The following is a 23,033-nucleotide window of genomic DNA, read 5'->3' on the forward strand; positions in this document are numbered from 1 at the left end:
TTTAAATTGATAGATTTATTGCATTGAGCGCGGTCGCCGGTCGTCGTCCGACACGAACACAAACATCATCACATCGGTACAACTTCTATTATTCTATTACAAATTACTTACAACTACTATAATTTCAGTATTGCTGATCATCTCTTATACATTTTTCATATAGCACGCTTTATGTATGTTACCAAAAAACCACGATCTCTGATATTCTGAAGAATTACCAACTAGCTATGGTAAAATTCACAAGTGTTACATGGACTTTGTTTATTTGGAGCATTTACCACAATTCGCTAAGTAGGTAAATCACAAGATATAGTACTTCAAGTAGGTACATGGTAAAGATCGAAAACCGCCTGTTTAAATTAAATTTTATTTTAAAGATAATTTAGTTTTGTTATGTTCTATATAAATTAAAATCAAAATTAATTTTGATTTCTTAAAAAACATAATTTTAATCGACTATTCATCGATACTTGTGAAAAAGTATTCGAAGAAAATCTTATGATTTAATGGAATCAAATGCTCGAAATAAACAGAGATCACTCAAAGATTCCGACTTTTACCACACCTAGTCGGTAAACCTTAGCTTTTACCAATGAATCCTAAGTTTCGTCGTAGTTCGGGGTATTTATAGTAACACACATATGTGTATATTACAATTGGATTATCTTTTTAAGTTCTAATTACGAGTAATTACAACGGAACCTAAGTTTAAAACATGTTTATTCAGTGATTACAAATGTTTTGCTGAAGCGATGCTGACTCCACGGATGAAATTAATATCGACAAAAGGTATTGTAGTGGAGATCTGTGCGATTAGCGCCGTATACCGCACGCCGCACGCTTCTGCGCCCTATGCCCTATGTACAACTGCGCGCCCTAGCGCCAAATAACTACGTATACAACTATATCTAACCTATTTATTCACTTTTAGCTATAGGTATGTATTTACATACTTGTCTATATATTGAATACCTAGTGATGGGGTGTGGGGCGTGCAGGGCTGTGTCGCAGCATAGCTTAGCCCACCGCTGACATGACGCCAACAACTTGCACTCGCTGCACTTCTTCCACAATCGTAATCGAACAATTGTACATGTTTCTACGTAAACTATTGCCACCGCCCAACCCCGCTACGGCCCGCCCCTGACGCATTGCCCGTTTTCCTGCATTTGATATTGCCAAGGAAGAATTGTTATCAATTGCAGTGCACTTGCGCTGCGGAAAAAATTACACTTAACATTATCGGGCGAATGTGCGTTATGAACTCCCTGCGCGCCCTCGCCACTCTTGTGACATATGCCACTATACTGCATGGTTGTTGTGAGTTATAGCTATTCAATGTCGCAAGATTCGCTGCGCATAACACAATCTCAGCTATTGGCGGGATGTGCGGGCGCTTCCGCCACGAGAATGAGACTCATGACCAGACATCAGTGTTTGCATAAACGTGAGCCGATATAAAGTTTGAATCTTGTAGGCACAATTATCCTTAATCTGGCCACGACAAATGTATGTATAAACCGCGCGCTGGGCACCCGCACTCACCCCTTGAGATGAAAGCACTACATGTCCACTCGTCGCGGTACAATATACAAAACGTTTGACGTGGACGTGATTCAGCAGAACATTATATCAGGTAGAGAGTTAGCTTAATACATTTTAAATACGATGGATAACTTTGTAATTCTACAACAGGCGCAGCTTTAGATTAATTGAACTGAAAAGAAGTTAAGCTTGTCGTTGGAGAATCAAGTTGCAAAACATCGTAGTGTTGTTTTACACTAGCACAGAATAGCGAGGTGTCGTCAACCCTTGCTGTTTATACGTCAGCGACAGGAGCGTCAGGAGCGTCAGATGCGGCAGGAGCGGCAGGAGCAGTGCGAGCCGCTCCTGTCGGCTAAGCTTAACTATGTCTAAGCCTTGCTACCTAACTTTATGCCTACAACTAGAGTAATGTCTTTCTTTACAGCCTTGCAGTGTTCACGCGGCGGGCGCAGCCGAGATGCGTAACTGTCGCACACTGGGCACGCCGAGCACGCCGGCCATGCCGAGTACGCCGGTCACGCTGAGAACGCTGAGCACGCCGAGCACGTCGAGCACGCCGAGCACGTCGAGCACGCCGGGTACGCCGCACGCTAAGTGCGCGCCGCGTGCGTTCTCAGAACCAGTACAAATCCTTGGAGGTGTCCTGCACCTGCGCCTCCAGACCTGCGACAAAGAATAGTTGTTTTGGTGAGCTGGTCACTCTCCTGGCACACCTAAAGTTTCTGCTTGTGTGTGGACCAAGATCTCAAAGTCAGCGGGAGATAATGGTTGCTATCTTACTGATATTATAAATGCGAATGTTTCGTTGGATATATGGATGAATGGATGAATGTCTATTTCAAGGTACCTCCAGAACGGTTCAATGGATCTCAATGAAATTTGGCATAGATGTAGAACATAGTCTGGCACAACACTAATTAAGTTTTTTTTAATTAAATCCGCGCGGACGCAGTAGCGGGTGACAGCTAGTATTTCATATATGTATTTTCCTTGTAATTACTGACACCGATCACTTGCCTACACATTTTTAAGTTACGCAAAAAAAATATTCATGCTTATACTCGTATTTCTATTGAAGTCAGTAAGAAAATAATAATTGCTTATTAAACGAATGGAGATTTATAAAAAAACTTGAGAGGTGTCGAGGGACACTCGGATGGAACGAAGTTCCTTTCGATTAATTAGTGAAGGAACCAATGTTTATTCTATGAATAAAAAACTTAAGTCTTCACAAGAAGTAGGTACATTTTATTTCTATGAATTTTCGTTATATATTGTCACGTCGTTGCCATGGTGAAGCAGCGCTCATTCGTCGTTAACATACTGTAGCAAAAAGTGTCGTGACAACTTTACGTAAGAATTTTTTCCGTCTAGCCCCCTTTCACAACGCGCGATAAGGAACTTCGTTCCAATAAAATTAAAACAATTAAAAACGAATAAAACAAAAATATTGTTAAAACCGGCGTAAGACGGCGGAGTCTGTATATCCCTGGTAACTGTGGTAACTCGGCTCTACTTTACAAACAAAATTAAAAGTAAATTGAAAAAAAGTGGTAGTTTGTTACTCGAGGGCCTCGCGGAAAATAACTTGACCGCATCAATTTAGCTCCTGCCCCATCACTGATGTGAACCATTAACACGTTTCTAATCATTTCAAACATCTAGCTTATTTAAAGTGAGCAGGCGTTTAGTGGCGGCGTGCGCGGGCGTGCGCGGGCGTGCGCGGGCGGCGATGGCTGGCAGAGGCAGTGTGGTCTCTACAGTTGATTCGATTTTAATTCAAGCGTCCGATGTGCCGGCATAGCGAACATAGCGGACATAGAGCGCATTGCACGCCGGACATCGCGCGCCTCGGGATCAGAGCACGGCTCAATGCTGTGTCGCGCCACGCCATGCGTCACACATGTCACGTCACGTCAAGTCACGTCACGTCGCTTTGCGACTGCAGTGCTGGCTCACCGCTCCTCGGTTATACAATTGTTTCGCATAGCTATAAATGTAAGAATAGAGTGTCCGATTTTGTATTCTTAAATTAACCATATCAATGTCTACACTACACTAGTTAGACCAGATTAAATTGTTTAAACTTAACATCGCGAGTAAATCGCAAACTCGCTCGCGAGTTACATATGAACAAGCACTTGTATTAAATCTGAATAACTAATGAGTACATAAGCATAGCTACAAGTGATTCTTGTGATCTTATTTACGTTTGTTTGCTCCGTCAACAACAAACCACTGACGAGGAATTTCGACGAGAGGCACTTCATTAAATGCAGACAACATTTCATGTAACTTCAGAACTCCTCTGTAGTTGTACCTACTTGTATTAATACATATTGTCATCCCTTTCATTCTCTTAAATAAAACAGAGACAACAATATTGTATTAATACAAGTGTGGCAGTGCAGTGGAGACCCACAGTGAGGACGGAACATTCATTGTTTGATGATACGAAAAACACTACCTATTATAATGGCCATAAATGAGTGATAATTAGTCACTTATGGCCATTATAAAAATATTAAATATACTGTTTTTCATATCAACCTAAAAATACCATTCAGACGTCGCGTCGGTTGCCAAATCATTGTACCTATTTATTTGATGTGCCGACCATTTCTTAATATGTGTTAAGATTTCAATGATCTGAACGCGACAGATAACTTTGTACCTCGCACAACATGATCTTGTGTCAAAGGAGAGCTCCGCTGCGTTCCATCGCCGCACAAATGTAGGCTTGGCGCGGCGAAACAAAGGCACCAAAGAACGAAACTGAGAGCCGCCACCGCCGCGCCGCCGCCGAAGCCGGCACGAGGTAAGCGCACGCGCGATCTGCGGGCACCGGGACCGCAGCGGTGCATTAGCCTAGAGGCATTAATTGAATCTGTGCGTCGACAGCGGCACGGCCGGAGGCACAGGGAGTAGGCAATAATTGACGTCGCTCATGATTTAGTGGCAGGACACAAGGAACCGCCCGAGGGCGGGGCTCGCGCAGCCGCGATTGGCTCCGCGCGCCGGGTACGCACCCCGCCCGCCCGCGGCCCGCGGCCCGCGGCACGCTGCCACCGCAAGCTCCTGCTCGCCTGGTAACGGGCGGCCACGCGCCGCGCGCTTGCCGGACGGCGCGGCGCGGCGCAGCGGCTTCGACATTCATTTTGACGGGAACGAATAATTGCCATCTATAGCGCCGTGCGACACTAGATGGCGTTGTACGCAAGCTCTAATCAACGGATCGAGGCAAAAACTTTATAACAACAATGGCAACCACATTTTTACACACACAATAGTGGTTGCATCGCAAGGGAAAGTGTCAACGCAATAATGAGACGCGGCGCAGTTGGCACACGCTGGTGTACCGCAGCGCCCCCGCTAGAGAAGATGCTCATTAATGTTACAAAAGCTATTTTCTGACTTCTCAACATATTGTACACACATATATTGTAATGGATTAATTAGTTGGCGTTTATGTAATTAGCTAACGGTAGGTACCTTAATGCTGCCATAAAAATATTAATTTCCGAAAAGAGGCGAAACTGTATGTCTCCATGAGATGAGCCTACGTTTTATGAAATTTGACATAGGTATTTGTTTTCAAGTCATACTAGAGATGCTACAGTGGGCTAATTTTGATATGGTGGAGTTGTTGATAGGCAGACAGGTAGGTACTGTACTGGACACTCATGTGGTTATGTACATCTGCCAATAATAATAATACAATATCCCAGTTATTAAAATTAAGTATCGGTAAATAATATAATAAATATCTTATTTCTTGTCGTGCACCTGATGTATCGCCGGTACTTATAACCAAAATTTTAAGTTTAAAAAATAAATTTTAATTTTCTCTTCTGCCCGCAACTGACCGTTTGTTCCGATTAATCTCCGATGTAGCTCATCAGATTTTAACCACACTTTTATAGGTTTATTTTTTTGGTCTGGACTATGTATATACCATAGAGTTTTGTATACGGATAACGTTGTCAGCTTGCAATAAACACCTCTTCTACCAGACGAAGCAGCCCGGACGGAGCGCCCTCGCTCGGCCGGACCCTTCCCCGCCCCGCATCCCGCTCGGCTCCGCCCCGCGCCCCGCCCCGCGGCCGCCATACTCAAAAGGTTCCGCCGGCGGCCCCACATTCCGACGACCGCGCGAAGGTCCGCGACAACCGGGACTCTATCGATATCGATAATAGCAATGTGTCCATTCAAACTGACAGCATGAGGTGTTGTGGCCCTCGGGTGTCTAGAGTTAGTTTACACTTCAGCTTTCAATCAACAAATTATCTTTAAGATAATTCTATAATTCATAAATTCTATTACAAGATAATATCGTGTAATAGAATTTATGTATTTTCCTAGATTTTGTTTTATAGATTTAACGTCTTTATGATTCCACGTCCGTTGTACTGATTGCTAATGTTCAGGACATTACGCAATCCCAATCGAACAATTAATTTCATTCAAGTAAGTGCACGAGATGCAACCGCTGGTTGCGCAGGGCGTCGCTCGGCAGCGCGGCACAACACTATCCTCATACAAATATCTTGCCCCGCGGAAGGAATTAAGCATACATATATCACTCGCCGGCATCTACGCTTTCATATTAAAAATGCCGCACCGCCGCCGCCCCTGCGTGTGTCGCCGCACGCGAGGGCGCGCGGCCTCCCTCGGCGCGTCCCCATCAGCCCACAAAATTGTCACAAAACACATGCACACATATACCTATTCACAACTCCAAGGCGGGGGACGAACAAACTCACTACTAAAACATAATAGAAAAAAATGTATTTTTTTTTATAAAAATTAGCGAAACGTCGAGGCAGGCAAGCTGTCCCAGACCAGTCGGAGAAGCAGGAGAACAATAAAAAATTGCACGAAGCTCAGCCTTTTTCATTGTGCTTTATAGATCTCCTTATTTTTTTTAATCTTTATGAAAATAACAAAGTTATTAAAATGTTTTTAAATGCAAGGCGAACAAAATTTTAAGGTTTCATTGATCAGACATCAGCGCTATAAAATAGGTATATGTAGGTATAGGCAGTAGAGAGAGAGAGAGAGAGAGCCTAGAGATATATAGCATGTCAAGTTGTAGAAAGAATTTTAAGAAATATTTAATTATTTTTTTATTTTGCTTTTATCTGAGTTAACCACAAAAAGGTATAACGATACGAAAGTTCAATTATAAAGAATAGGATATTGAAGAAGTAAATTACCTACCACAGTAAAGACAATCATTGGAACGCAAGAGCGCGAGCTGGACCTATTTCACTTGAAAATTTGTTCAACTGAAATTGTACAATCTTTTGATAAAAAACGAAATACCTTTAGATTTATTGAAAATAGTTGAAGTTGAAGGTAAATTGGACTTAAAGATAGATAGATATCGAGGTCCTAAAATCCCATATATTTATTTAATTTTAGGGAGAGTGTGAGCTAATAGAAGGAATTGAATATATAAAATCGAAGTTGTTAAAATGAGTGCAAAGTTTTGATCACATTATTAAGCCAATAAAAGTTTACAAAAGGTTACGAAGCACGTGAGTTTGGTGTCGCCGCACCGCGCCGCGCCGGTCACGGGCACGTCCGCCAACAATAACCACATCTCAAGGTTTAATTTCTATAAAAGTTTAAAAATTATAAAAGTTTTTTCTTTTATTATCATGGCTTAAGAATTAACAAGAATATTCGATAAAAATGAAAAAAGAAACTCGGTTGGCAGTACGTACCCTACTAATATTCTAAGGATGAATACGAACCAAATTGTATTCTAAGTTTATAGTTTCCTATAGGCTATATGCGTACATACTAAAGGTCGCCAACACAGAGTATGCTGATACGAACTAAAATATGCTTGCGCTGTAGCATTTGATGCAGTGTCAGTGTGACACGGGGCGCGGGCCCAGTGTTGATGGAAGGCGGAGCGGCCGCGCACTATTCATTTGCGCCTCGCTTACGCCTCTATATAACATGCAGTGTGCAGTGTGTGGTGTGCTGCAGGTTTTACGAATTCCTATTGCGCTCCGCTCCGCTGTCGCTCGGCTGGGGTTCTTATCTGACGCTCGAGTTAAATAATCATCGCGAGTTATTCGGAGGGCGCGCATCCGTCGTCCGCGGTGCAGGCGGTGGGCGGGCGGGGCGGGAGGGGAGACGGTGAGGAATTTAATTCGGCGGCGCGCCCCTCGCGGTGCAAATTAATTTTAATCACCGTCATTAGAACAGGAGCCGGCGGCTTTGAAGTCGCCGTGCGCGGTTTTTGCGCGGCCGGGACGCCGCCGCCGCTGCCGCCGCCGCCCGCCGGCGGGCACATAACCATTCAGCGAAATGGTTCACCATTTAAGATAAACAATCGAATGTAACTTTTTAAACAAACTAATATAAATCATACTGAACTTGTACTCGCCTTGATCTTTGTATACAAGATAGACAATAATAATAATGGAAGTCGACGCATAAAAATGTGTCTCTACCTAATATATTGTGCTTGTAATGTCAGGAATTTATTCTATTACTTTTAGAATTCTAGGATAAATGTAATAAATGGCCCAGCCCTCTGATGCATGCGCTTTCAAGTAGGAGGGTATAATGTTTTGGGGCAATGTAGGGGGCGGGTGCGAGGTGATTGCGGACTAGTGAGGGGCGAGTGCGGGGCGAGTGCGGGGCGATTGCGGGGCGATTGCGGGGCGAGTGCGGGGCGAGTGCGGGGCGAGTGCGGGGCGAGTGCGTGGCGAGTGCGAACTGACAATAATTTTTCGTCGTCTTCCCCGCAATTCCTAATATACTAATATAGTGAGAAAACATTTGATTGCGTCTTTGTTCTGGATGAACTAACTTATTTAGAGACTTTGCTCCACCAGCATTCGATGATTAGTTGAGGCTACATATATTTTTCGTGTAGGTATCTATTAACGAGTTAAACCGGACCCGGAAGCTGGGTAGTCGGTAATAAAATACATTCGTATTGTTTTCCTAACTTTGGATACTCATTACTTAACAATCGGAGAGAAGGTTAATCCAAACGTAACAAAGAAACAATTCGTTACAAAGGGATCGTCTGAGCGCGCCCAAAGCGGCAACGCCCCCGACCCCCACCCCCGACTGGTGGGCCCGAGGGTGGCGGCAGTCGATTAATGCGGTGCTGCCGGTGCCGGGCAGATGCAGGTCGTGGTCGCGGGAACGAACGACCAGCACCAACAGCGTTAGCGCGACAAGTCCCATGCCCGCCGCGTTTCATATCGGCAAAGCGCGCCACCTCACCTCCGCCTCGCCGCTAAATCATTACTATTAAAGAATTCACAGCGCGCCTGGAATCTCTTTGAACAAATAAAATATTTCAAAGGCCGATGCCGCCTCTCTGTATCGCTTGTTTGTATCAACAAATAGCTGCTCCGCGCCGGCGGCAGCTTTTACTTGATTGATAATGATAATCGACAATTTTCTATTACGGATGACATGTAGGTACATGAAGAATATCGTGTGTGAGACAGAACGTGGAGCTGAATCATCGCTGAATTTTGCCGGAATATCATACGAAGGACGCGAGCGGCGAGCGGCGAGCGGCGATCGGCAGGCGGCAGGCGGCGAGCGGCCGCAACAAAAAGTCAACAATACTGTCGTGTGAGTGTGAGTGGCTGCAGGGGGAAGCCGGAGGAATGCGAGGTCGCCGGCGGCTTTCATCTACCGCCGCTCCCCCGCCGCCGCCCGCTGCCCATCTTATAAATTAGCTCGGACGTCTCCCGGCACAAAGACGATGGTAGCCCGCCGCCCGCCGCCCGCAGCCCGCAGCCCGCAGCCGACCTCTCCATTCAAAAGTTCGCAGCTCGTTTATCTACGTAGCTATTCTATTGCTCAGAAACTACGTAATACGGCTTACTAATTAAGAGTATTTTATTTAAAATATTTTCATTGAGCAGGAATGTGTCAGCGCGGACAATGGACCGTGTGAACGCCGCAGCTGCAGGAATGTCCAATATCTGACATTTTCAAGTGTTTCTTCAACGAGAAAAAGACGAAGACTTAATGATACATATGTGCTATTAGGTTTATATAGTACTAGCTGTCGCCCGTGACTCGGATTTAAAAAAAACTTAATTAGTAGCCTATGTGTTCTTTCAGACTGTTTTCTACATTTGTGACAAATTAATCGACAGAGGAGGGGAAGCACAGAAAGAGGATCCATTATAACATAGCTCATATGACAATATATGGGCATTTAACTTTCTTTAACGTATGTATGTTTCTATGTACTTACATATATATAAGGGTACGTACTGTAGGTATGTATGTAATTTTTTTGTGGCAAAAAATGTTTTCTTTCTTTCAATAACATGTCAGTTGAGCTCAGACCAGATTTTGTTGAAATTTTATTGTGTAGGTTTGTTTGGTATAAATTTGGTATATGTCGTGTAGTGTGCGGCGTGCGCGGCCGCATGAGGATTACTCACCGGGCACGGCGGGGTAGGAGTAGGGCGCGCAGGCGGCGGGGTCGAGGTGCGCGTGCTGCGCCCCCCACTCGACGGGCTTGTACTGCGCGTGCAGCCCTCCGCGACCCAGCAGCAAGCCGCCGTAGCCGACGTGCTGATAGTCGCGCGCGTAGCCGTACGGCTGGTGCCAGGGGTCGTACTCGTACAGCTCGAGACCGCAGCCAGGCGCGCCCGGACCGCCCGGCCCACCCGCGCCGGTCGCGCCGCACGCCGCCGCGTTGAAGAACGACGCTGGCAGGTTGCGCGACGCCAGCGGCACGCTCTCTGCACACACACGGACACACGTCACAACTACAGCTACACTAGCGCTATATATTCACCTGTAACTTACAACATTACAAACTCTTACTTAACAATACAATTTACATTATCATACATCCGGTGCCAAGCAAAGATATAGAAGAAGTCCCATGTCCGTGAAGATGGGAAGCAGTCACACCAGAGACCACGGTCATTTCCGTTGCTGACGGAGAACAACAGAGCCGACGGTAAGAGTACCGAACTATGAGTTCCGCCTCCGAAATGGCCATACAAAAGCATATGGTCATCTCAGAGACTGAACACTTGTTGTGTGACTGAACACATGTTTTTATACGTAACTAGAAATAACCACAACAGGGAGTAGCGTGCGGAAAAAAGTAAATGCAATGCGCAATGGTAGGTTGTTTGACGAGCCGTCCACGTCCCACTGTCCCCGGGCCCGGGACAGTTGGCGGAGCCGGGGCCGGGGCAGGGAAGGTAGACGCGCTCGTATGGCGAATGACATCGACAGTCAATTAGGAGGATTTGAATTCATTCACTCATTCCTTAAATAGCTGAGCACCAGCTCGGGATTTGTGACATATGTGGGGCGCGCGGTCGCTCGCAGACCGGTTCGCCGCCGTCGGATAATCGCATACATGAATAAGTTATCATAAAGCTAAAACAAACATTGTAAAAGGATCAATGAATGTAGTTTTCGTCGTTGATAACTTTTAATTCTAAAGTCTCCCACAGCCTTAGGTCAGAGAAACTGGCCTTCTGTGCCGCCCGTCTCCGCGCGACGCTACCTGTCACCTGCCCAAGTGGTACACTCTGCATTACCATCTCTTATTTTTTTATCTTTGACCGACAAACTAACGGATTCCATCAGACACACAGCATGAGCGAGCTGCATTTTGCTGCGCAGTGCTGTGTCCATCCGTCTTGCCGTCTTTACTCTGACACGTTACTTGTTAGAAGATAAGATTAATGAAGCTGCAGCGAAACTCCCGCGAAACAATATATTTTAATATACTCTCCAAATTAACAAATTGTTCAATAAACTTGTAACACAAACGTGTAACTTGTACTTTAAGTTAACGTGTGAGTTGTGTGCGAGCGGTGGGGCGGTGGGGCGGTCGTGGGGAAAGGGAGGCCATTCTTAAGTTGTTATTCTAAGCTCTCGTGTGCCACCTCGTGCCCGGAGCTTCTCAAAACCGAGCATTGTTCAAGCCTCACATATCTCTTCATCAAATCTCATTTGACAAAATAATCTTAGCAAACATTTGTTTGTAGCGAATTTTGTCAAATACAGATAGGTATTATGTTTATATTATTATAATTAGGTATTATATTTACGACAACCACTATGTTCAGAATCGGTTATTTCTTTGACAGGTTAAGTTTGGTTAGGTAAACAAAATTGCGCAGATGGCGTGTGCTCATGTGGGCGTGTGGGCGACAGCTAGATCACCGCCGGCTACCACTGGGCTGCGGGGCTGGCGTGCGCGCGCTAGCTATCCTTCAGTAGAACTGAAGAGCGCCGGCTCTGCCGCTTCGCTTCGCCGCATTGCATACATATTCATTATCTATTTCGCAACTGATATCTGCGGGTAAAAAGTGCCGCTTTTATTTAGACACAATCCATCACACATCGTTTTACAAATTGTCGAGAGATGGCGCGTATTTCGCTTACGAGGCCGTTCATGTGTAGTGTGTAGTTGGAGCGTGCCAGACACATACAGACAACTTCACGAACTCGAACTTATGTTGAACAGAAGCGTGCCGCGGCACACGTCCTCTTATAAATTTAAATTTTTACTAAATAAGATACAATTGCTAAAAACTATGCAAGATACAGTTTTAAAGGAAATGACAGATTAAAACAGTAACCATCAGAAAGGTGGCTATTATCAACTGATGCAGCGGCAAAACTTACAAATTGGAGACCGCACAATGGGCTAGAGTTGGACCCTCCCGCCGCCGCCGCCGCCGCCGCCGCCGCCGCCGCGGATCTCCGCACGTCCCGCCCGGTACCGCGAAGTGCGAAAAAACCCTCGGCGGCTTCGTGGAACACGGTCGTGGTCGCGGTCGTAGTAAATCAGTGCTCGGCCCTTCTTTGCGACACATTTAATTGCGGCTCGAATCCTTCGCCCGCACAAAGCATTATGTTCTTATATACGTTATGGATCTGTTTCGACCCATCTTAGACTTGGTCATCTAAGACACCAAGCTTTAAATTAAAGTGATTTTAGAAAGTCATCATCATCATCCCCACCGTGAAGCTCGAAGCCTACCCTAACTTAGGGGTGACTAGGTCATAGTCAAGTTAGAAAGTAGCTGTGTGCAATATAACATGACCTTGTTCATTGTCTTATCATCAATTTTTGAACAGACTATTTATAATAGGAATGTAGGTATTATTAAAAAATGGCCAATTCAAAGATCTGGTGACGACATGTTATACGACATGATGCCTGTCTGCAGTTCTGCAGCATGAAAATGTTACTATTTTACTTATCATCGACCCGAACCAGGTGGCACAAAATACAAATGTATAATCTCTTTTCTGTCACATCAGTAGGTACCATTGCCCTAGATGTCCCTTCTAAAATGACTTTTTTTGTAGCGCACAAACAGATCACACGCCGCAGTCGATGTCGCGTGCAACTGCTAGTATTAACTATCGTCATACTCGTAATACTGAAATGGAATTTAAAATAAGCGCTGCTTACAATCTGTCAGACTTCAATATTACAATTGAATTTTGGAGTTTAAGTTACAGTAGTTTAAGTTTCGTTACAGTATTCGGTTGTAATAGGTTCAGTAGTTTTTAAATTTATTCCTTAAATAAAAAAATATAAATCTTTACTCTTTATAACATTAGTATAGAATAGCGACTGCGGACCGCCCCGATACGCCCCGCCCCGCCACCCCCGTCCGTACGGCAATCGGCAACACGTTCAGTATTCACATATTTATGGAATTCTACACGTTTTTATAATCACCCAAATATCTCTCAATAACATCAACACTAACATTTTTTTTACAAACGACGATGTTTTATACTTTTTGATGTGTAAGTAATGTAATTAATTAAACTAAATAAACAATAAATTTGAACTTATCGTGTTATCTTGTAGCTATTGCTGTGAATGTCGTACATTGCGGCGCGACGTTTGCGTTATGAGTCGCCGGCGAAGGCGAGGACGCAGTGTGAAGACAGCTTTACAACTTACTGATACATCTCTACTAGATAATGCGGAGTAATCGATTCAATTATTTCTTCTTAAGGTAACGACAACAACATTAAAACCTTCCGCGTTTTGCAACAAAACGCATGTATAATTTTTTAAATTATGTGAAATTAACGAACTTGTGATAATGTAAATATTAAAATCAATCTTAAATAATGTTTTCTTTATTTATTAACAACATTGTAACATCTTTACGTGGTTCATCGAGTTCATACGTAACGGTAACGGTTAGCTAGAAATAAAAACCGGGCGTAACTAATCGATAATTTGGAATTATAAATACTTTAAGAAAACAATAATGTCTCTGCTCACCCCTTCTATTAACCAATTTTAATGTCAGTTTAATTGTTAAAAATGTTTAAATTAATATTAAGATTACATTTATAGACATTGAAATGTAACCTGCCTGAGCATAAATCTTCATTTGCGTTCGTTTAATTTAATTCGAGGATAAGGAATGTGCAATGTCAGCGCACGATTTGTGTTCATAAGGTCTTTCTGGACATCAGCACATCAGTTCTCAGAGAACGTATCGCGCTGTGGCACAACACAAGACACAACGCACGGCGCTGGTCGCTGGTCGCTGGGCGCACGGTGCGCGTCGCAGGGGGACATGGCAGCGTGTTTTTCTCGGCGGGAATCACTAATTAGCCGCGGCCGTTTGATCTGCCGGCGGCATGTCCTCGGCCTCTGTCGGTCGAACCCGTCCCGCCCGCGCCCCAGCGCCCCCTGTCCTCTTCCCTACTACGCTACTAACTCACATTTCCTTTTACAACAAAAAGTTTCATTAAATACGAAAGACTTTATGGTTTATTTTTAGAACAGCTTGGGTTCATAATGGCCGAGGAAAACGCACGGTAGTTTTATTGGAGCGTGTATGCAACCCATTGCGGCGAAACCGTCAAACGTTCTCGGTGGAGAGAATTGACGCGCGGTTTTAATTCTTGCCTGTTTGTGTAAAATGTTCAAGTTGTAGTGCGCATGACACTGCGGGAGGTCGACAGGTGGAGGTCGGTGCGGTGCACAGACCTCAGTCGACGACGCCCTGCACGGTACCTACCATTCTACCAGTATGGTACCTACTTTGTGGCGGTACCTAGGAATTAGGTTATATGAACGGTTATTACTCATCGTTTTCCCGCCGCTGGGGTCTGCGAATACATTTTTTATACTGTTAGGGTTAGTTGCTAATAGGTACAATAACACCCGCTTAGTCAAAAGATAAATCCGTGTTGACCTGAACCTAGAGATTGGCAGTGGCCATTTTATGAGAACTCGTGCAAGCAATACTGACGTCCCTTTCGAGAGCGGGGTAATGTTAAGAAGATTAAAAATAATTATGAATATACTGACCTTTGGGTTTATCGATGGCGAGTGCGCGCGCAAAGTGCTCGTCGACGACGGCGGCGACATCGCCCGCGTAGTGCGTGAACACGACGCAATTGGCGCTGACGTATTGCGCGCGCCCGCGTCCCGCGCCCGCCCCGCACTCGCCCTCCGACTCCGACGACCCGCCGCCTGCGCACGCGCAAACATCATTTAAAACAGTATTCGCACGTGAAGCTGAGTGAAGTCATGAGCCATCACAAATGAAGTCTTGTCCCGAATAACTTTATGAGCGATGAACGGCTCTTTAAGGTGAACTCACCGTCAGCACTGGCGCGTCCATGTGCAGACAAATCCTCTTCCTTGGCGCGCAGCCGGGGCGAGTGATGCGCGGCGTGAGCGTGCGGCGCGTGCGTGTGCGCGTGTGCGTGGGCATGCGCGTGCGCGTGAGCGTGCGCGTGGGAATGCGCGTGCGGCGCGAGCGGCAGGTGCGCATGCGGCGGCGAGGCGGGCGACTGCGCACCGGAGGAGGCCGAGCCTGAGCTGAGCGCCGCCGCGCCCGCGCCGTACTCGCCGCCATTGCCGGCTTGCACGTTCAGCTGCACACAATAACTGGTTTAACACTTCGACACTTGCTTTTCATAGGTCCACGCACCTTCCTCAACTTACTCGATCTCAAGCGACGAGTTATTGAGTGACGCGAGAACAAAGTAAACAATAATGTACGTATACCATACTGAGCTAAAGTCTGGTTGTTTCTTGATTCAGCAAGCAAAAATAATGTAAAAGAAATGAGCATTTGGTAAATGTGGTTGGCTTAACAAGTTTATATCCATCGACAATAGCGAGGTGAAGCAATAATCGCTTCACCTCGATGGTCTCACTATTTCTTCTGTAAGTAGTACCAATATCTTGTAATATGTCTCGACTGTTGTAATTTTAAAATCTAGAATAAGTAAATTGCTGCAGGTAGGTGGACGTGCACAGAAATACTAATGGTTTTATTGTATCACTTAACTATGTAGTTGTTATAAGAGTCAACAACAACTAGTTAGACTCCTAAACTTTACTAGAACTTGATAAGCTAGTGCGTCTTAAGTCTCCTCTATTCGCGGATATTTCATTATAATTAATTATCATCATAGACGCATCGACAACAGAATCCCTTCGTACCTCGGGAGCAGAAGCGCACGCGGAGATCTATTACGGTGAAGCGTAGGCCGCCGAATGCCATTCCCCTGACAAAGTCCACTAATAAAGGTTTCGGAGCCGATTCGAATTCGAACGTTCGACATTCCAAAATATCTGTCGATTTCCGGAATTGGAATTCCTCGTTCCCTGAGAACAATGTGGGATCTTTTGTTTTATTAAACATTAATCCCCTTCCAGCAGGCAACAGGCAACAGGCATACTGTCAACGGAAATCTGATAGAGACGAATCTGATCTCGGGTAACACTTTGTCGTATAGCCGTAGGTATACTAATTCTTGTAGAAGTTATTTTGTATTTAAAAACTTATCTATGACCACTCCAAGCGGGCGAGAAATTTTCTTTAATTATTTTAAGTACGTAGTAAAATGTTGGCCTTTATGTCCTAAAAAAATAAAGCGTTATCTTTATGTTGCGTTTATCGCCTCGCCTCGGCCACCGGCGCGCGCCACACGCGGCCGCGGCACACATGGCCGCACGCCGCACGCTACACGCCGCACGCCGCACGCCGCACGCCGCACGCCGCACGCCGCACGCCGCACTCCGCACGCCGCACGCCGCACGCCGCACACGGCCGAACTCCGCACAGTATATGGATCGGATCTATACGCTTCTTCTAACTTGTATTGTTTATAACAGTTTTTCAATTGATTTAAGAGCTACGTCTTCTGCACTTGCATTATTTTTTATTAAATCTTATTATTTCGTTCTATTAATAATGGATAGTAGCATAAACGCCAAGATTAAAAAAATGGGTTAAAAGATAATCTCTATCTTTTGGTCTCTATCTTAGTCCTAGGTCTCTTAGCAATAGATGTTCACGACTTTAGTAAGTTTAGATAGTGTGCGGGATAGTGCGCGACGGCGCGGTTGTCGGAGCCCGTCGCCGTCGCCTATCGCGCCACGATCTCGCCGCGACATAAAAATCCAAAACGAATGGTCTGCCGGTCGGCCAGTCGGCGTGAGAGCGCGCACCCGCACTCACTGCTACCACCTGCCGCCGCCCGCCACCCGCCAGTCGCCAGCCGCCAGCCGCCAGCCGCAACACACCTAATCGCCACATATTTCCTTCAAATTTTCTTTAATATTCAATTATTCGATGTCAAAAAGACGATAACGAGGAAACGAGGTCCGCTTCTGCTTAAATTATGTTTATAGTTGCGACAAACAAAGACACATTAATTTAATGATATCGATTGCCGGCGATAGCGCGCGCCCTCTCCACCTCACCTCTGAACATCTAAACCGGACAAAATATTGTTATGGCCTCTTGTCGCTTGCCGCTCGCCGCTCGCCGCACTGCCTATTCTTATCTGATGGACGTATTATAACGTTACAAATGTGTTAGTTTATTAGTGGATTACTAAGTCATTGCTGTGTCGCTAAAGGCATCATAAGTTGACTTAAAATGTTATATCAACATAAGATGCTGCACGAATGGCCCGCTCGACAGGTGCAAAACCAGGACCACACCAAACAGGCGTGAAGTGGAAGCAAGTTTTTCTTGATACCATTGCCAGGCAACATTTAAGTCGTCTTTCTCTTCTCGCTTTTTTCTATTAAAGAAAGGGTAGGAGGGGAAGGTGGGCATTATGTTCTTGCAGATGTCTATAGGTAACGATCACAAAAATAACAAGCACTGGCGTTAGAGGAATGGAAGAGGTCGTGTGTCAGTGGGCGCAGTCGTGTTGCCGCAGCAGCAACAGCCGCTAGAGGCGGCAGGCAGACGGAGGGCGCGGAGTTGGCAATGTGCGTAGCAGTCGTTGAGGAATGCCAACTGAGAGCGCGCTTAGTTTCCGTCGTCCACTGGCATGCAAAGCACGGCCCGCTATAAAGTATGGCACGCGATGTAATCTACGCCAGTAACGCAAGTTATTTATAATATTATTAATTGACCGAATTAAAGCAATCGACTAGCGGCGCGACCGTACTGATTCTGTTTTGTGGAAGTTTTTAGAAATGTTGGGGACACAAGCTTTGAAATAATAAGTCATTAATTTTGTTAAATAATTAAGGTATTTATGACTCAGTTGCAAACGCAATTTTTATACATAATTTATACGGCCTACTGTAAAAACTACGACTAATAGTTATACAAAAAATACAGCAATTGGAGTAGAATGCATCCGCGCTCACCCCGTGCCGCGTAGCGCCGCGCCGTGCCGCGCTGCGCGACTAGTTCACCGGTTTTTGTCGACAGTTGATAAATAGATAAGATACTGTACAGTTTGCTGGGCTGTGCAGGTCTGTGCGGTGCGATCTCTTTACATGGGTCATACGCTTTAGTGAACGCGCGCAGTTGCGGTGACAGTGACGAAATTTTCTTGCATTCGATAAAATGGATCTCGAGGAGATGTGGAGTGAGCACTTTTTTTTGAAATATATAAAGTTTATAAAGAAATAGACGAGAACTTGCTTGAACTTGAACAAAAAAAGCTTATATCGTAATAACCGAGCTGTAACACGATGTTATTCGAAAGAAGATTTAAGTATGGAAACAACATATAGGTAGGTAGGTAGTCAGTTGCGGCCGGCAGTATACCGGCCGTAATTCACGCGTTTTTGGCGGTTGTATATATTTCATTCGTTCTATTCTTATCGCTAGACAAAACAATGTTGGTCTGTCGCCGCTATTCTGTAAAGCATTTAATTGCTAATATAGTTAAAAAAGTTTTACGATTTTGTTGAAATGAACGATAATGTAGGTAGTAGCTACTTCTGTATGTTATATTTTTTAAATCATTATTTTAAATCTGTTGCAATGCTTTCGAAATCCAGGATATCATCATGTTGAAAGTACATTCTATTAGCGTAATTGATATCTAAATCTGAGAACGTTGTTGGCTCAGGTGTTAAGCACTTGACTTGCAATCTGCAGATTCTGAGTTCGAATCCCGCCATGTAACAATGTGTTTTTCGATTTTCATATGTGCCTACATTTATCCGACGTTCTTACGGTGAAGGAAAACATCGTGATGCTGCACATATCTGAGAAGAATTTCAATTATACGTGTGAAGTCAACCAACCCGCACTGGGTCAGCGTGGTTGACTATGACCTAGTCACCCCTAACTTGGGGTAGGCTCCGAGCTCCGCAGTGGAGAAGTATAGTTAGCTGATGATGATGATATCTAAATCTAAGCAGTGCATGTTGTCAAACATATTATTGTGATAAAATGAATGTATTGCAGCACCAGCGACAAATATTAAATGGTTAAAGCAACTTTTATGTACTAATTGTAACTTTAAAAAATTGTTAGAACACCTATTTCTGTCTCTCAGTCTTGCATTCGTGTTTTGGAGCGCTTGGGAAGTTGCTCATGTCGTTGTAAAAAGTGCATTTACTTGCTGTTGTTATAGCGAAGGCTTGGAAGCTTTCCGTGCGGGTAATGACGCCCGCCGCCCGCCGCCCGCCGCCCGCCGCCCGCCGCCCGCCGTCATCAAAGCAAATGCCAGCGTCGCCGCCGAGCCATTTTCCCATTTCACTTTTTCAATTAAATTCTTCATCTTGCAAAAGAACCACATGCGACTTCATTTGCAGAGATTATTAATCACGTTCCTTCGCGCCACCCAACGCTGCTCCTCAAGATACTTCTCACGCACGCAATCATTTCTTCAAAAAATTCAGATGCGCTTACGCTGTGTGGCTCTTTGTGGTTAATACACACATTTATGATTGGGTGTAGTGCCACCGGCGCGGGCTAAATGTCCTCCAACTGGGCCGAACTGGAGGCCACAGCATAGTGTGTCCGCCGTCACTCCACTCACTGTGTTGTGGTGTGCTGGCGATGCTCAAACGGCACTAACAACGGGGAATATTTTCCACTTTCCGGAATGATTTGTACACAAATTCCATTGAAGTACCTTCATCATACTTTCATAGCATGTCGCTGTTAGGTGTGGAACAGTGCGTGCTGCAGCGCGTGAGGGCGGATGCAAGCGGGGCGGGGCGCGGATTGATGAGGAATGTTCCTATATCGGTATCGGCGCGCTAACTCTTTACAAATATGCTTAATGACCAATTAAAAATGTATATAAAGCGTTAATTACGAAAAAAATTGTCGCAGCGGTCGATGCGGACTGGAAAGTTGCTCCCGGCCTAGACAAGTCAATAACGACTTACCGCGCAGCGCTTAGGGCGCGCACACACTGCCCGCAGCCCGCACCTGCCCGCACTCGGAAATTGATATTTGCATGCAAAAACGTTTTACACACTATCAAAAATTATGCAAACAATAAATATTTCCATATTCCCAAAAACATTACCCGCTTGTAGTCGGGAAAAAGTATAGGTATAAGATGTGAACTAAATAAACGACGACAGTGTGTTTTGCGTGCAAATGTTCCGCGAGTCCCCTGCTGCTAAGTGACGTGCTGCGCCGGCGCCGCCGACGGCGTTCTGAGTCGACGCGGACAATGGTAGCGACAGTACCGTTCCCGAGCAGCGATCAGTAGTTAGCAGTGGCGGCTCAGTAGGAGCAGCTCAACGACGTTGTGGCGTCACATTAATGAGTCAAAAAAAAGATTAGATTTTAATAACAATTTTTTGAGGCATAATACAAAGTTATAATAAAAATATTTCCTGTCATTATAATAATAATTGGGTAAACAATAAAGGTCTGCGGAACCCTAGAGTCGAAGCGCGTTCATTCGGTGCCACAAAAAGCAGTGGAGTGAGCTCGGAGCTGGGACTTGGTATCCTCCCCTGCGCCCGCCGCCCGCCACCTTCCCCTGCGACCGAGATGCGCCGGACCCCATCAAGATCTTATCCAATTATATAATTGTAATTAGATGAACAGATACTCATAGGTGGGAGAGGGCATTTGTACGCAAACTACAGCATAGCCCTACGTACGTCACATTGCGCAATAGGTACATTGTCGTGCTGGTTGCCAGCTTGCACTAGAGCCGTCATCGTCGCATCGCCTCAGTTTCATCAACACTAGACATATTTTATAGAATTTTTTTCTAGCGGACGAAGTCTTGGACATCAGCTAGTATTTAAATTTTTAAGAGCGATTACAATGCAACCCTTTGCATACTTACTATAAAACATCTCGTTATTCTGACAAAAACGTTTGCAACAGTTTGGTCGCGCCAACAGGTTCTGAGGCCGTAGAATTTTCATTGAGATAGATGATCTTATTCTGCTTGTTTAAAGCTTTAGTGATTATTGCTGGCAACTCTGACCGGCTCTCTGGCCATCTTGTTGCCGTGGTGTGACCTCGCAGCGATTAGAAAGACCCCCAATTGATGTTTATTTCATACAGATGTGCAAAAACGCAAAAAATACATGTTATAACATATTTTTTAAATTAAAATTGAACCTTTTAAAAATGAGCGCTAGTTTCTGATAAGAAAAAAGAAACGCATATAAGATATATGGGCCGGTGTGCGGGGCGAGAGACGCGGGGCGCGTGGGAGCCGCTCGCACTTGGCGTGTTTTTGCGCGGCGTAATGCGACCTAATGCTTTGAAACTAAAGCAGCAGCGACCGGATAATACGATCACTTAATACGATTTTCCGCATAAGACGCGCCGTGTTGTCGCTCTTGCGAATTCAACACATTCCTCATACTGCCGGATGCCTGCTTCTGTACCTACACATAGGCGTGAGCGCAATGCGTTACTAATTATATAAATATTTACAATGCAACTATTATCGATCGCAAATTATTATCAGATACGCCGATAGTTGACCATTTCATTCGCCTCAGCGAAATTAAAAGCCTCAGATTATCCAGCGTGCCGCAATGGCAATGGCCAGTATGGCAGCGCGGTTTAAAAGGCGAAGGAAGTGTAATGGCTGCCTCGCCCTCGCCATGATCAAGGACGCTGGAGGCGCGCGATGGCTTGTAAGGACCTATTTTGCTAGAATAATCATCTATAATCTATGTGATGAGTACGTTGCGTCGTATCTGACACGACGGAGAACTCGATGAACATGCAAACTACACAGTTTTTTTTTTAATAAAAATATTCCGTACCAAAGGCAAAAGTTCTTTGTCCATCGATTACAATGTTTAATTAGAGGCATGAAACACAATTCATCAAAAATGATATAACACAATATGAAAGCAACAACGTGTACAACAACAATAAACACACCACAATAATGTAGCGGATTAAGCAAACAACGATTAGTACCTAGGTAATTACAATCTAGACTCGGAGTTGTGTTAATGTATGTCCTATATTACTTTGTATTTATATTTATTTTAGATATTATAATTACTTATAAAACATTTTTTTATTAAAAAAATAGCCAATATCTTTTCGGACTTTTATCTTAACAAGTGATCTAAGAACTTCGTGAATTCGTGCTTTTACAGTATGTAACAAATACATTTTAAATGTTTCATGATTTTTAGTCATTCAGTAATGGGCGTGATCTGTTCTTGTTGTAGTGTTATGTTTGCCACGATTGCCAGCGTTAAGTTATAAACTTTTTCGCTTGGCACAATACAGGTATGGGTTCGCTGAGCTATCGGCTAACCTCCATTAATGGAGAGCCATTCGAACGAGAAGAAACTTTATGTTTGATATACCTACTACTGATGTAGAGATGTGTATCGCGGGGAGATGTGACGCGTGCCAGCGGTCGGCAATCAGCAGTCAGCACTCACCCGGTCGTACTGGAAGTGCGGCGCGTGGTGGAAGGAGCGCGCGGCGCCGCGCCCGTACAGGTAGGGGTAGTAGGCGCCGTACATCCCGCGCCTCAGCGCACCGGCCGCGCGCGCGCCCGCGCCATGCCGCGCCCCCTGCGCCCCCTGCGCCCCCTGCGCCCCCCGCTCGCCTCAGCAACCGCCTCCTGCCACAAGAACATTACATGTAAGCATCATTTTATACCGGACATAATATATCCGTAGTAAGCCTGCGGCGCGGCGCATTGTATTCGGGCGTTAATCGAATTAGCTGCAGCTAATGCGGAAGCCGTCGAGATCCGCTACAACCATCGCCTCGCAGCTCTGCATC

At 45.0% G+C, this 23,033-nt stretch overlaps 1 protein-coding gene across 1 annotated transcript; it reads right to left on the reverse strand.

Moving 5' to 3' along the window:
• Window position 1: 1 nt before the first annotated feature.
• LOC106712002 (protein vestigial) lies at window positions 2-22,768 on the reverse strand. The gene is made up of 5 exons (XM_045678377.1): window positions 22,685-22,768; window positions 15,174-15,450; window positions 14,879-15,043; window positions 9,990-10,292; window positions 2-2,208 (listed from the first exon to the last, which is right to left on the reverse strand). Exons 1-5 carry the CDS (start codon window positions 22,766-22,768, stop codon window positions 2,159-2,161), a joined length of 879 nt encoding a protein of 292 aa, XP_045534333.1. The 3' UTR covers window positions 2-2,158.
• Window positions 22,769-23,033: the final 265 nt, after the last annotated feature.

The sequence above is a fragment of the Papilio machaon genome, chromosome 6, assembly GCF_912999745.1.
Source record: "Papilio machaon chromosome 6, ilPapMach1.1, whole genome shotgun sequence".
Lineage (NCBI taxonomy): Eukaryota > Metazoa > Arthropoda > Insecta > Lepidoptera > Papilionidae > Papilio > Papilio machaon.